Source organism: Pongo pygmaeus, chromosome 1, assembly GCF_028885625.2.
Source record: "Pongo pygmaeus isolate AG05252 chromosome 1, NHGRI_mPonPyg2-v2.0_pri, whole genome shotgun sequence".
Lineage (NCBI taxonomy): Eukaryota > Metazoa > Chordata > Mammalia > Primates > Hominidae > Pongo > Pongo pygmaeus.
This window is the reverse complement of record NC_072373.2, coordinates 112,759,305-112,771,659: the sequence shown is the minus strand read 5'-3', so window position 1 is coordinate 112,771,659 and position 12,355 is coordinate 112,759,305. Positions and strand designations below refer to the sequence as shown.

Below are 12,355 nucleotides of genomic sequence, written 5' to 3'. Positions count from 1 at the left end.
TTAACACATTAGGAAATTCCTCTGTAAACCTAGCCAAGGAAGCAAGGTGAATGATTATGATCAGGTTTATCCTAGAGGTGGCCTGCCCAGCACATAACCACAGCCCCTTGCCATAGGCCAGGGATCGTGAGGGCTGTAAGTACATTTCCTCATTTAATCCTTACCACAGCCCTCAGGGAGTGTGGTGACCATGGTCTCCATTTCACACGTGAGGAAACTGAGGCACAAGAGGGTTAAGCACAAGGCTGTTTTGCCTCTAAAGAGTCTCCACCATGATGCTTTCTTCTAGAAGATCTCTTTGGGAGATTCAGAATTGTCTGGTTGTCTCAAAAATTAAATGTAAAAAAGTGATCACCTCATTTCTTTGTGAACTGTGGTAATGATGGCTTCAGAGAATTAGTCACTGCTGGGTAGTGATATATTATTTCAACGTTCTTTGAGTTGCCAGTGACAGAAATTACCTTTACCTTAAGAAACATAAGTAGGCTGGGCATGGTGGCTATAATGCTATAATCCCAGCACTCTGGGAGGCCAAGGAATATTAGTCCGTTTTCATGCTGCTGATAAAGACATACCCAGACTGGGCAATTTACAAAAGAAAGAGGTTTAATTGGACTTACTGTTCCCCATGACTGAGAAAGCCTCACAATCATGGCGGAAGGCAAGGAGGGGCAAGTGACATCTTATGTGGATGGTGCAGGCAAAGAGAAGAGCGCTTGTACAGGGAACCTCCCCTTTTTATAACCATCAGATCTCACGAGACTTACTCATTATCACGAGAACAGCATGGGAAAGACCTGCCCCCATAATTCAGTTACCTCCCACCAGGTCCCTCCCACAACATGTGGGAATTAAAGATGAGATTTCGGTGGGGACAGAGCCAAACCATATCATTCTGCCCCTGGCTCCTCCCAAATCTCATGTCCTCACATTTCAAAACCAATCATGCCTTCCCAGCAGTCCCCCAAAGTCTTAACTCATTTCAGCATTAACTTACAAGTCCACAGTTCAAAGTCTCATTTGAGACAAGGCAAGTTCCTTCTGCCTATGGGCCTGTAAAATAAAAAGTAGGTTAGTTACTTCCTAGATACAATGTGGGTACAGGCATTCGGTGAATACAGCTATTCCAAATGGGAGAATTTGGCCAAAACAAAGGGGCTACAGGCCCCATGCAACTCTAAAATCCAGCAGGGCAGTCAAATCTTAAAGCTCCAGAATGACCTCCGTTGACTCCATGTCTCACATCCAAGTCACGCTAATGCAAGAGGTGGGTTTCCATGGTCTTGGGCAGCTCCGCCCCTGAGGCTTTGCAGGGTACTGCCTCCCTCCCGGCTGCTTTCACAGGCTGGCATTGAGTGTCAGTGGCTTTTCCAGGTGAACGGTGCAAGCTGTTGGTGGATCTACAGTTCTGGGGTCTGGAGGATGGTGGCCCTCTTCTCACAGCTCCACTAGGCCATGCCCCAGTAGGGGCTCTTTGTGGGGGCCCTGACCCCACATTTCCTTTTCCTCACTGCCCTAGCAGCGGTTCTCCATGAGAGTCCCACCCCTGCAGCAAAGTTCTGCCTTTCATCCAGGTGTTTCCATACATCTGAAATTGAGGAGGAGGTTCCCAAACCCTAATTCTTGACTTCTGTGCACTCACAGGCTTGACACCACGTGGCAGCTGCCAAGGCTTGGGGCTTGCACCCTCTGAAGCCATGGCCCAAGCTCTGCATTGGCCCCTTTCAGCCATGGCTGGAGCAGCACCAGGTACCTAGGCTGCACACAGTACAGGGACCCTGGACCTGGCCCATGAAACCACTTTTTCCACTCCCGGGCTTGTAATGGGAGGGGCTGCCATGAAAACCTCTGACATGCCCTGGAGACATTTTTCCCGTTGTCTTGGGGATTAACATTAGGCTCCTCTTTACTTATTGCAGATTTCTGCAGCCGGCTTGAATTTCTTCTCAGAAAATGGGTTTTTCTTTTCTATTACATTGTCAGGCAAATTTTCCAAACTTTTATGCTCTGCTTCCCTTATAAAACTGAATGCCTTTAAAAGCACCCAAGTCACCTCTTGAATGTTTTGCTGCTTAGAAATTTCTTCCACCAGATACCCTAAATCATCTCTCTCAAGTTCAAAGTTCCACAGGTCTCTAGGGCAGGGGCAAAATGCTGCCATTCTCTTTGCTAAAACATAACAAGAGTCACCTTTGCTCCAGTTCCCAACAAGTTCCTCATCTCCATCTGTGACCACCTCAGCTGGGACCTTACCGTTATCAGGCTTTTGGTCAAAGACATTCAACAAGTCTCTAGGAAGTTCCAAACTTTCCCACATTTTCCTGGGAACCCAGAATTTGAAAACATGAATTAAACCAGTGAAAAAACAGTGGCAGTAGTATATTAGTTTGCTAGAACTGCCACAACAAAGTACCATGAACCAGGTTGTTTAAACAGACATTTATTGCCTCACAATGCCAGAGGCCAGAAGTCTAAGATCAAGGTGTCCGGGAGTGGTTCCTGCAGAGGGCTGAGAGGGAGAATTTGTTCCGTGCTTCTCCCTTAGCTTCTGGTGGCTTGCTGGCAATTTGTAGAGGTCCTTGGCTTGTAGACATATCCACTTAATCTCTGCCTTATCTTCATGTGGCTTTCTCCCTGTGGGCATGTGTGTGTCCAAATTACCCACTTTTTAAGGATACAGTCGTATTGGATTAGGGGCTCACCCTATTCCAGTATGACGTCATCACAACTAATTATATCTGTGACAACCCTGTTGCCAAATATGGTCACATTCTGGGGTACTGGGGGCTAGAACTTCCACATAGGAATTTTGGATGGGGACATAATTCAACCTATAACAAATGATAAAAATACAAAATTAATAAAAGGTTCCCATTTCCTGGAGCCCTTATTACATGGTGGACTCTCGCCTAGACATTTTATTTCATTAACTCAGTGAAGCCACTTTGTCCCAATTCATAGTGGCAGAAGTCAAAGGTAAGAGAGGTCTCTCAGATTGAAACTTAGGTCTCCTTGATTTCAGACTTGCTTTCTCTTTTATATGTTATTGCAAGAACATCAAGAAGGAGCCATATGTGTTTATTTGATGCAATTGAAAGTGCTAAACAGGTAGTAAATACACTGCAAAATCATGCTGAAGTTCATTGCAATGAAGACATCTTAAAGGACTCACAGGTGCCAGTTGTAGGGTCCCTACCAGAGAGGGCTGGGAATTGCACACTCTTAGGGAAGGGAAAGCCAGTGAAGTCTTGCCTGTGTCCACTGGGCTTATCCCCGGCAACCAGCTGCTGCATTCCTAAGAACACCCAGCAACCAACCTGCCTCTCTCCCTTTGTGCTTCCCCATCCTTATTCTGAATTTAGATCAGAACAAAGAGTAGAGAAGGAAATGAGCCAGAAAATAGAAAATTAATACTTGGTAAAATCACCATATTTTAAAATTAATTTATAGGCAATGTCAGATAACAGGAGTTAAATCATTTTATCAGCAGGCTGCTCTAGGATTTAAAAATTGGCATCCGTCATTGTAAATCAGGTCTCAGGAGCCCCAGGGAATGGTCTCTAGGGATGAGGGCTGATATAGGCTGGGCAGAAATGTAAACACTTGACTAGCTGTGCCCTTTTATTTCACACAAAACCTAAAATATTTTTACATCACACTGAGTGGTTAGGGTGTGTTAAATAGTAACTGGAGGGAAAAAGCTATTGAGGTTTACAGTTAGCTTGCTTTTAATGCTTATCTTCCTCCCTGTTAGTCCTGGGAAACTGGTTGTGTGAGAGGTGCTCATTTTGAGGTTGCATTCCTGGCTCATTATTTAAGGGTTAGGCTTAACCTTCTGCATAGACACATTTTCCCTAGTAGTTTGGCTGTCATGTTTCTGCCATGCCTGTGAGCAGGAGCATCCACAGGTTTGCCACATTTGTCTTGGGAAGACTTTCTGTGATTAAAGACCTGCCTTTCGTCTTTTATCATTGCAGCTCTTTGTCGAGGGCGTGTGGTGAGAGTCCCCACAGGGACGCTGGTTCGAGTGGTGGGCACTGAGCTGGTCATCCCCTGCAACGTCAGTGACTATGATGGCCCCAGCGAGCAAAACTTTGACTGGAGCTTCTCATCTTTGGGGAGCAGCTTTGTGGAGCTTGCAAGCACCTGGGAGGTGGGGTTCCCAGCCCAGCTGTACCAGGAGCGGCTGCAGAGAGGCGAGATCCTGTTAAGGCGGACTGCCAACGACGCCGTGGAGCTCCACATAAAGAACATCCAGCCTTCAGACCAAGGCCACTACAAATGTTCAACCCCCAGCACAGATGCCACTGTCCAGGGAAACTATGAGGACACAGTGCAGGTTAAAGGTACAGTCCTCACATGGGCTTGTTATGCCAGGGGCCAGACCTTTCTCTGCCCCGGGCTGTGGTTGACTTTGTCAAGAGACTTAATTTCTCTGAGGCTCTGCTCCCTCCTCTGTCCAGGGGAATAATCATGTCTTACCTGATTAAAGGCAGGGGATGGGCCAGATGACCTCAGAGGGCCCTTTCTCTTCACTCCAGTGTGGTTCTGAGCCACCCTATGCCCAGTGAGGTGGAGGCAGCATGATGCGGTGGTGGAGAGCTGGCTCTGGAGCCAGGTTGCCTGTGATTGTTTAGTCCAGTTGCTGGCTCTACTACTTGTCAGCTGCATGGCTGTGGGCATGTTACATGCCTCAGCTTCCTCCTCTGTAACCTTAAAGGTTGTGAGGACAGGTGAGTTACCAGGTGTAAAGCCTTAGAGCAGTGCCATGTAAGCATTCAGTGGTTAGTGACAGGAAGGGGATGGTCATGTTAATGATGCTTAGGTTTATGGGAATCACAGGCACTTCAAAGTCCATGTCTTTCTCTGTGGCTTTCATGATTTAAGTACTTGTTTGTACCAGACGTTTTATGTGTTATATGTAATGTGGTCTCTGCTAGCTTATTGACCTAGCTTTGCAAATATTACACCTTATGTACCTGGAATGTTTTGGGATTTGTTTGGGGGGTTTTGTTTGTTTCATTTTCCAAGTCCTTTTAGATTTACTCACACATTCAATTCTCTGAACCCAATCAAAATAGGGCAGAATATTTCCCTAATTTATACATGAGGAAATGGAAGAGCATAGGTTAATTACTTGCCTAAAATCACACAGCTAATTAGTAAACGAGCAAGAACAAACCATTTTAATTTGGGGCTAAGAAAATAGAAACATTATAATTGTTGTTATTGTTACTTAATTATGCATTTATTTGTACCCTGCCTTGTTCCCAAAAGGATTTATGTCTGGGTCAGAATGTATGTAATTATCAGAAAGGAGAAAATGCACATGATGATATAAAAAGCGAGGGTTGATTGAGGCATCCATTCCCTCATGACTTGTAGAACCCTACCATAGCTCAGAGACTGTTCCCTCACTAGATTCATCAGGGGATAAAACTGCCATGTCCATTAAGGAGGTAATGAAACACCCCATCTATCTCTTTATTCCTATAGAAAATCCCGAACATGTTTTTTAGAAAAAGACACTCTTGTATTGGAGCTAAATAATGTCACATGCCACCTTTTCATTAAGCCAGACGTACCCTTGTATCCCCTTGGAGTCTCCTCTTGAGTGGGAGGGAGGGTAAGGGGAGAATTCCCCCACCCCCACCCCGCTTCCTCCAGTGTCTTTCAGCCTCTTCTGCTGTCTTTGGAAGGCAGGAGACACAAGAGGAGGCCTTTCTTGGGTGAGGAAAGCAATGGATGACCATGAGAAAGACTGACTGCTGCCCAGGTGGAGCCTCTGATGGTTGCCATGTGTGGTCCAGGATCTGCCCGGCCTTCAGCTTCATGGGTCTTGAAACTATTCATCTGTGCTCTGAGAGATGAGCTGGCCTTGAGAACTGAGTCATATTAGCCAGACTCACAGACTGATATATATACTAGAAGGTCATTATATTTATTTTGCAGTAGAGATGGGTCTTCGGGATGTGTCCTCCTAAAAATGTAGCAGCTTTTAAATGTTAGCTAGAATAGCCCCTTCTCAAGGACACTGAATTAGTTTCTGAATACGGAATTGGGGGGAAAAAAACAGAGATGATGAATAGTGGTGTTGGAGGGTCCTCTTAGCCAGCTCATGGACAAGCCTGATAGATTTTTCCCTGCTGCTTGGTAGTGGCCCCCTTTCTGGTTACCAGAATAGCAGTATCCATCACTTACTGCTTTTTTCCTGAATACACCACCCATACTTCCTTGATCGCTGCCCCCTTTTTCTAGACTCTGTAGAAGTGCCTGGGCCGGTTCCTATCATGTGGATATGCTGTGTTCACCCTAGACATTCTTGAGCATTCCCCAGGTTGCAAGCCACAGGCAGCTCATGCCATCCTTTCTCCCCTGTGGATCTTGCTACTTTAAGTCTAGAAGGTCACCTTATCTGCAGATTCTGCGGGCTCCCTAGCCTAGCCCTGGTCCTAACCAAAGAAATGTTTGACAGTCATACCCAGTGATTTATCATGACTGCTGAGTGCCAGGCACGGTCCTGGGAACTTGCCCTGTTTAACATAACTCTCATGTCAACTCTATGACAAAGGTCCAGTTGTCATCCCCGTTTTAGGAAACTGAGGCACAGAGGGGTAAAGTAACTTGCCTTAAAGGTAGCAGAAGCACATCACATCCCCAAGGCACGACTCCCACAGGGAGTTTTCACCACCCACTTCTAGCATGGGGTTTTTTTTTGTACCTTTATTTTTCTTTTTCAAGTCAGAAAGTCAGTTGAGATTACAGATGAATCCAAATGAGAAAACGTGCCCATCCTGGTCTTGGAATGGGGAAGGGAGGAGGAAATTGTCTGTGGTTGCAGCGGTGGACTGGCCGTTGCCGGCTGGGGTCGGTGTGGACGGGCTGCTGACCTAGCTTTCTCTCTCCGCAGTGCTGGCCGACTCCCTGCACGTGGGCCCGAGCGCGCGGCCCCCGCCGAGCTTGAGCCTGCGGGAGGGGGAGCCCTTCGAGCTGCGCTGCACCGCCGCCTCCGCCTCGCCGCTGCACACGCACCTGGCGCTGCTGTGGGAGGTGCACCGCGGCCCGGCCAGGCGGAGCGTCCTCGCCCTGACCCACGAGGGCAGGTTCCACCCGGGCCTGGGGTACGAGCAGCGCTACCACAGTGGCGACGTGCGCCTCGACACCGTGGGCAGCGACGCCTACCGCCTCTCAGTGTCCCGGGCTCTGTCCGCCGACCAGGGCTCCTACAGGTGTATCGTCAGCGAGTGGATCGCCGAGCAGGGCAACTGGCAGGAAATCCAAGAAAAGGCCGTGGAAGTTGCCACCGTGGTGATCCAGCCGACAGGTGAGCTGGAAACGATGCATTATAGGTGATGTTATTTTATGACTAATGATAGTGGTATAAAGAACTGGGCCAGGGAGCCCCATGGCCTTCTGACAAGAACTGTTTCTGCTTCCCATGTGAAGCCTTATTTTTAGGGGTGAAGAGAGTAGGGTGTTGAGAGGTTGGAGGTGGGCGGGGTTACATTTGTTTTGTGCTGAGGATGCCTGTCGTTTTGCTTCGCAGCTGCTTTTGTCTAAATTCATGTCCATGGAAAGCCACAGCCTGCGCATAACACGAAGGCAGATCTTTCACTCAGAGTTTAGGTGCCGTAGTCCCTCAGCCAGATTAGGTAGGGCTTGGTGTTCAGTGGGGCTTTCGGGTGAAGGTGCCACACCCTGCCCCCTGAACTTTATTGGGTTTGATGTTTCCTGAGTCCTTGGACCTGCCTTTCTCTGCAGCTGTTGGAGTGTGTGCCTGGCTCATCCCAAAACCTTTCATCTAACTTGTATCCTCTAGGCCTGCCTTTCAGTCCCCTCAGATGTGCTTTTCCTGGTAGGGGGAGGAGCTCTCTAGGGCAGGGCCGCTTCTTGCTTTCCTGTATGGTACAGACCACGGGAGCATCCAGTCCTGGGGTCTATACAAGAAGCCCTTTGTCCTGTCGTCTGTGAATCAGCTTTTTTTTTTTTTTTTCAAAGCCTCTACTGCAATTATAGAAGTAATTAAGAAAATACAAAATGCATTTTAGAAAACACATAAAAATAAAACGAAAACATGCTCTTGTTGACTCGTTGTCCAACCAGCATCAATGGAGAACCTACTGTGTGCTCAGCTCTGTTCTGGGCCCTTGGGTCAGAGGTATTTGAGGCTTGTTCCCAGGCCCTGTGGAGCTTTAGGCTTCACAGAGATAGTGTAAAGAGACCAAGGCAGGGCAATGTCATTGCTCAGGATGAGTGGATGTTCTTGGTTTTCTGCGAGTCTGACATCTTCAGATCTCAGAGTACTTTGCTGCTGTTGCTGCTGCCTTCTGTTTTTTAAACTGGGAAGACCTTGGTTGTTGGACTCATTTCCTGAGCATGAATGTGAATATGTGGCGGCTCTGTTGCTCAGATGGGAAGGAAAGCAGGAAACAACACACAGGGGGAATATTTTGTCTCTGAAGCTGCATTGTCCTGAGCTCTTTACTCTGCACTTACACCACAGCACAGAGCCTGGATTTGGAAAAGTGGGTGGTGGAAAAGCAGGTCTGAAGTTCTTGAGTGACTGTGGCCATCGAGGAGAGGAGCTGCTCATTACCGTCAGTCTGGGCTCCACTGGCTGCAGAAATCACTTTCCAGATGGACTTAGGTTACCTTCCTGATCAGAAGTGATCGCTCTGCAGTCTGCCCTAAGAAACCTCTAGATATTAAACTTGCCTCAAACAACTCTTAAGGGTTTCAGCTTTGTAGAAAGTTAGGCTTTTATGGAAGAATTTGAATTGTAAAGACATTTTTTGTTTCAAACACACCATGAGACCTATAATATCTTGCTAAGAGACTTAAACACTGAACTTATTAGGCAGGTAATATCTGGCTCTCAGATGAGACAGGGGTCATAATCTTTTTGTGCCATGAGACTTTTTGATAGCCTTTTGAAAGCTACAGACCTTTTCTCAGAATTAACATGTTTTAATTCGTAAAATACAGTACACAAGATGACAAAGGAAAATAATTATATAGAAATCGTTATCAAAATACTTGTAAAGCAAATTGGTTTTGTAGTAATATTATGCTGCTTTATTAATGCATTGATAATAAGACAGTGGCAGGCTTAACAACTGTACTTTCTGAATAGTAATGAGTATACATGATATTTCAGGATATCTGCAGCAACTGTAATGTGATGGGAAAGTATCTGTGATTTCTATTTGGGGTAGTCCCAGACACAGGTAATACTACACTGGTTTGTTGCTTACTTTCACAGTGGGAGGAGATGCTGTATTTCAGGTACAGATTAATAAAAATAAAGATGGAATTTTTTTCCTATCAAAGTTCACAGACTCTCTAAATTCTCTTTGTGCACTCCAGGCTAAGAACCGCCACACTAGGCTGATGGTCCTTCTCTTCTTGTCCACACCTGCACTATCCATAGCTGGCTGCTTATATATTCTTATCACATTGTTATGATAAATGGCACAGAGTGAAGCTGTGCTACCCATGTGGCAGGGAGCCTCCTCCCCAGCCCCTCCTCCCTGTCATGGGAGTGGTCTGGTTGCTGCAAACTTTGTGTCTGATTTATGGATTTAGTTATATTCAGGGACAGAGAACCTGCCCCACCACAGGCTTTGTCTGAGGTCCCTTCTTTCATTACAAATACTTAGAACTGGTCCTTTTTTTCCCTTTAGCCTACTCCATCCTGTCTCTCAGCAGTAAACTCCCAAATCCAGAATGTGTGGGACCTTTGGTTAGTGATGTGACAAGATATTGAGCCACTTGCACAGAGAAAATTACAAAGTGAACTACACAGCTGAAGAGACATCCCTGCCAATATTTTCTGAACCTGAGACTCTGTTTTCTCCATCCATACAGTCCACAGCTGCTTGTTAAGTACTTCTTCACTGACCCGACTCCCTCCTGAGTTGTCTTTTACTTCCAGTAGCTGAAGTCCTGGCAGAGGTGACTCCAGCAGGATTCCAGGGTTTCTGGCCACAAGCTTTGACTGTAGAATGGTTCAAACTGCAGAGCCTGGCTCAGGGCAGCAGTTTCCATACTTAGTCCTCTCAATTGATACCCTCAGGCTACTTTTGGCCCTTTTAAAGAGGTGAGGGAGAGAAAGAATTAGGAGACTAGGTGGAAGGAGAAATTGAACTTTTAAATTCCCTTTTCTAATACTGTGCCCACCTTATTTTCTGTCTTCTGTCTAGCTGGATCTTGAACTTGAAATATTTGTTTGAAATATTGTCAGGCTTTGGACATATTCATATGAAAGTAATTTACTCCAAGGAGCACGGGCTTTGGAGTTGGTCTTTTCTGAATTTGGGTCCCTGAGCTTACTGGGGCCAGCACCATGCTGTTGATGCCAGCGACTTGCTAGAAGGCCAGGGCTGTGCCTCTGCTTGAATCCCCTGGGAAGTGCTTGGTACTTGTCATCTAAGTAATTGTTCCCGGACATTTCACAAATTGATGTTTTTCTACTCAGATTACAGATGCTCTTTTAAAATCTTCTGAATAGAATAAAATGTTTCCATGTGAAAGCTTTGACAGGGGAATGCTGGAACTAGATCTGCCTTGAGTCTGTGACACCAAATACTTCAGTGCTTCATCTAAATATAGTCTACTTTTAATTATCCACACTAATGAGAAAGGACAGTAGTGCAGATAATCCAAAAATCATCATGTTTTAGTTTTAGAATATGTTTTATGATTGGCTTTTATATGGGAATGTCTAAGAAATAAATTATACTCTCAGTACATTACATTTTGAAGACTTGACTCAAGGAAAATTGTCTGGTTTCACTTTCCTGGCCCTTCTGTTTAGGATTTTTCCCTTTTATCCCTTAGACAGTTTCACCGTCACTTCTGCTGCCCTATTCCCTAGCCCCCAGCTAACAATGTGTACCAGTCAGAACCAAGCCTTCCTTTTCTGTAAAATCACCCAAGTTTCATCATGCACATGGAGAATGTATAATTTTAGTTTTACAGTCTTCAGTAGACTGCTTATCAAAAGATAGCATAACAGTGAAGAGCAGAATTTCTAAAGGCAGATAGCCTGGATTTGGATTCCATCTCTGCCACCTATCAGCTGTGTGACCTTGGGCAAGTTACTTAACTCCTCTGTGCTTCAATGTCCTCATCAGTAAAATTAGGATAATAGTAGTACCTACCTCTTAGGGTTGTTTTGAGGATTATTATATGTAAAGCACTCAGAACACTGCCTGGCATATATAGCAGGTATATATGTGTTTGCGGCTATTGTTGTTTTTATAAAATAAAAAGAAATGTGGTATGTTCTGTTAATTTATTCATTAAATATTTCTCAAGCACTTACAACTGTACAAAGCCTTCTAACTTTAATGCTGTAAATAAGAACTTAAAAGGAGATGCTCTAAAGAGGGTGGAGAATAGAAGGGGCAAACATAATCAGATTACCTAGATGTATTTGTTTTTAATTTTCAAGTTCTGCGAGCAGCTGTGCCCAAGAATGTGTCTGTGGCTGAAGGAAAGGAACTGGACCTGACCTGTAACATCACAACAGACCGAGCGGATGACGTCCGGCCCGAGGTGACATGGTCCTTCAGCAGGATGCCTGACAGCACCCTACCTGGCTCCCGTGTGTTGGCCCGGCTTGACCGTGATTCCCTGGTGCACAGCTCGCCTCATGTTGCTTTGAGTCATGTGGATGCACGCTCCTACCGTTTACTGGTTCGGGATGTTAGCAAAGAAAACTCTGGCTACTATTTCTGCCACGTGTCCCTGTGGGCACCCGGACACAACAGGAGCTGGCACAAAGTGGCAGAGGCCGTGTCTTCCCCAGCTGGTGTGGGTGTGACCTGGCTAGGTGAGTGGTTTGGAGAATGACTATTAACCTCTCCAGCTTAACCCCTCCTCGGAGTTATCTGAAGGAGTTATCTCAGGAGGCTCTGCGCTTTGCATGATTTTGACATTATTTCTGTTGGTTCATGCATACTTTGGCCCAGATAGATCCCAAACTGGGGATGAAATAGAATCTGGCAGGCAAGGGAAATGTTTAGATAATGTGGCCTCAGTTGTCTCAATACCCTCATTTGAGAGTATATAGTTTCCTTTTGTTGTCGACATTTGCAGGGTCAGGGCACTGCTGAATGGCTCTTTGAAATGAATCTTTGTTGGAGGGAGAACACTGTCATTCTTCGTTTGTTTCTGTTAGACTCCTAGGTGCTCCCTGGCAGGAGCTGGTGCTTTTCCAAAGCCCAATGCAGAAAGATAATTCCTTCAGTTACTGGAAAGCGTTTTTTTTTTCACGTCACAACCTGGAATCCCACAATATATCTGTATATACCAGTTACAACTAAAGGGCCCGCCTGCTTCTATAGGCTTG

At 45.8% G+C, this 12,355-nt stretch overlaps 1 protein-coding gene across 1 annotated transcript in view; it reads left to right on the top strand.

Annotated features, from left to right (window-relative positions):
* The window catches only part of PTGFRN (prostaglandin F2 receptor inhibitor), an 80,863-nt gene that overhangs the window by 27,840 nt on the left and 40,668 nt on the right, over positions 1 to 12,355 (top strand). The window contains exons 2-4 of the mRNA XM_054443252.2: positions 3,978 to 4,346; positions 6,911 to 7,324; positions 11,456 to 11,836. Coding sequence (XP_054299227.1) covers positions 3,978 to 4,346; positions 6,911 to 7,324; positions 11,456 to 11,836 — 1,164 coding nt within the window. The remainder of the gene's footprint in view (positions 1 to 3,977; positions 4,347 to 6,910; positions 7,325 to 11,455; positions 11,837 to 12,355) is intronic.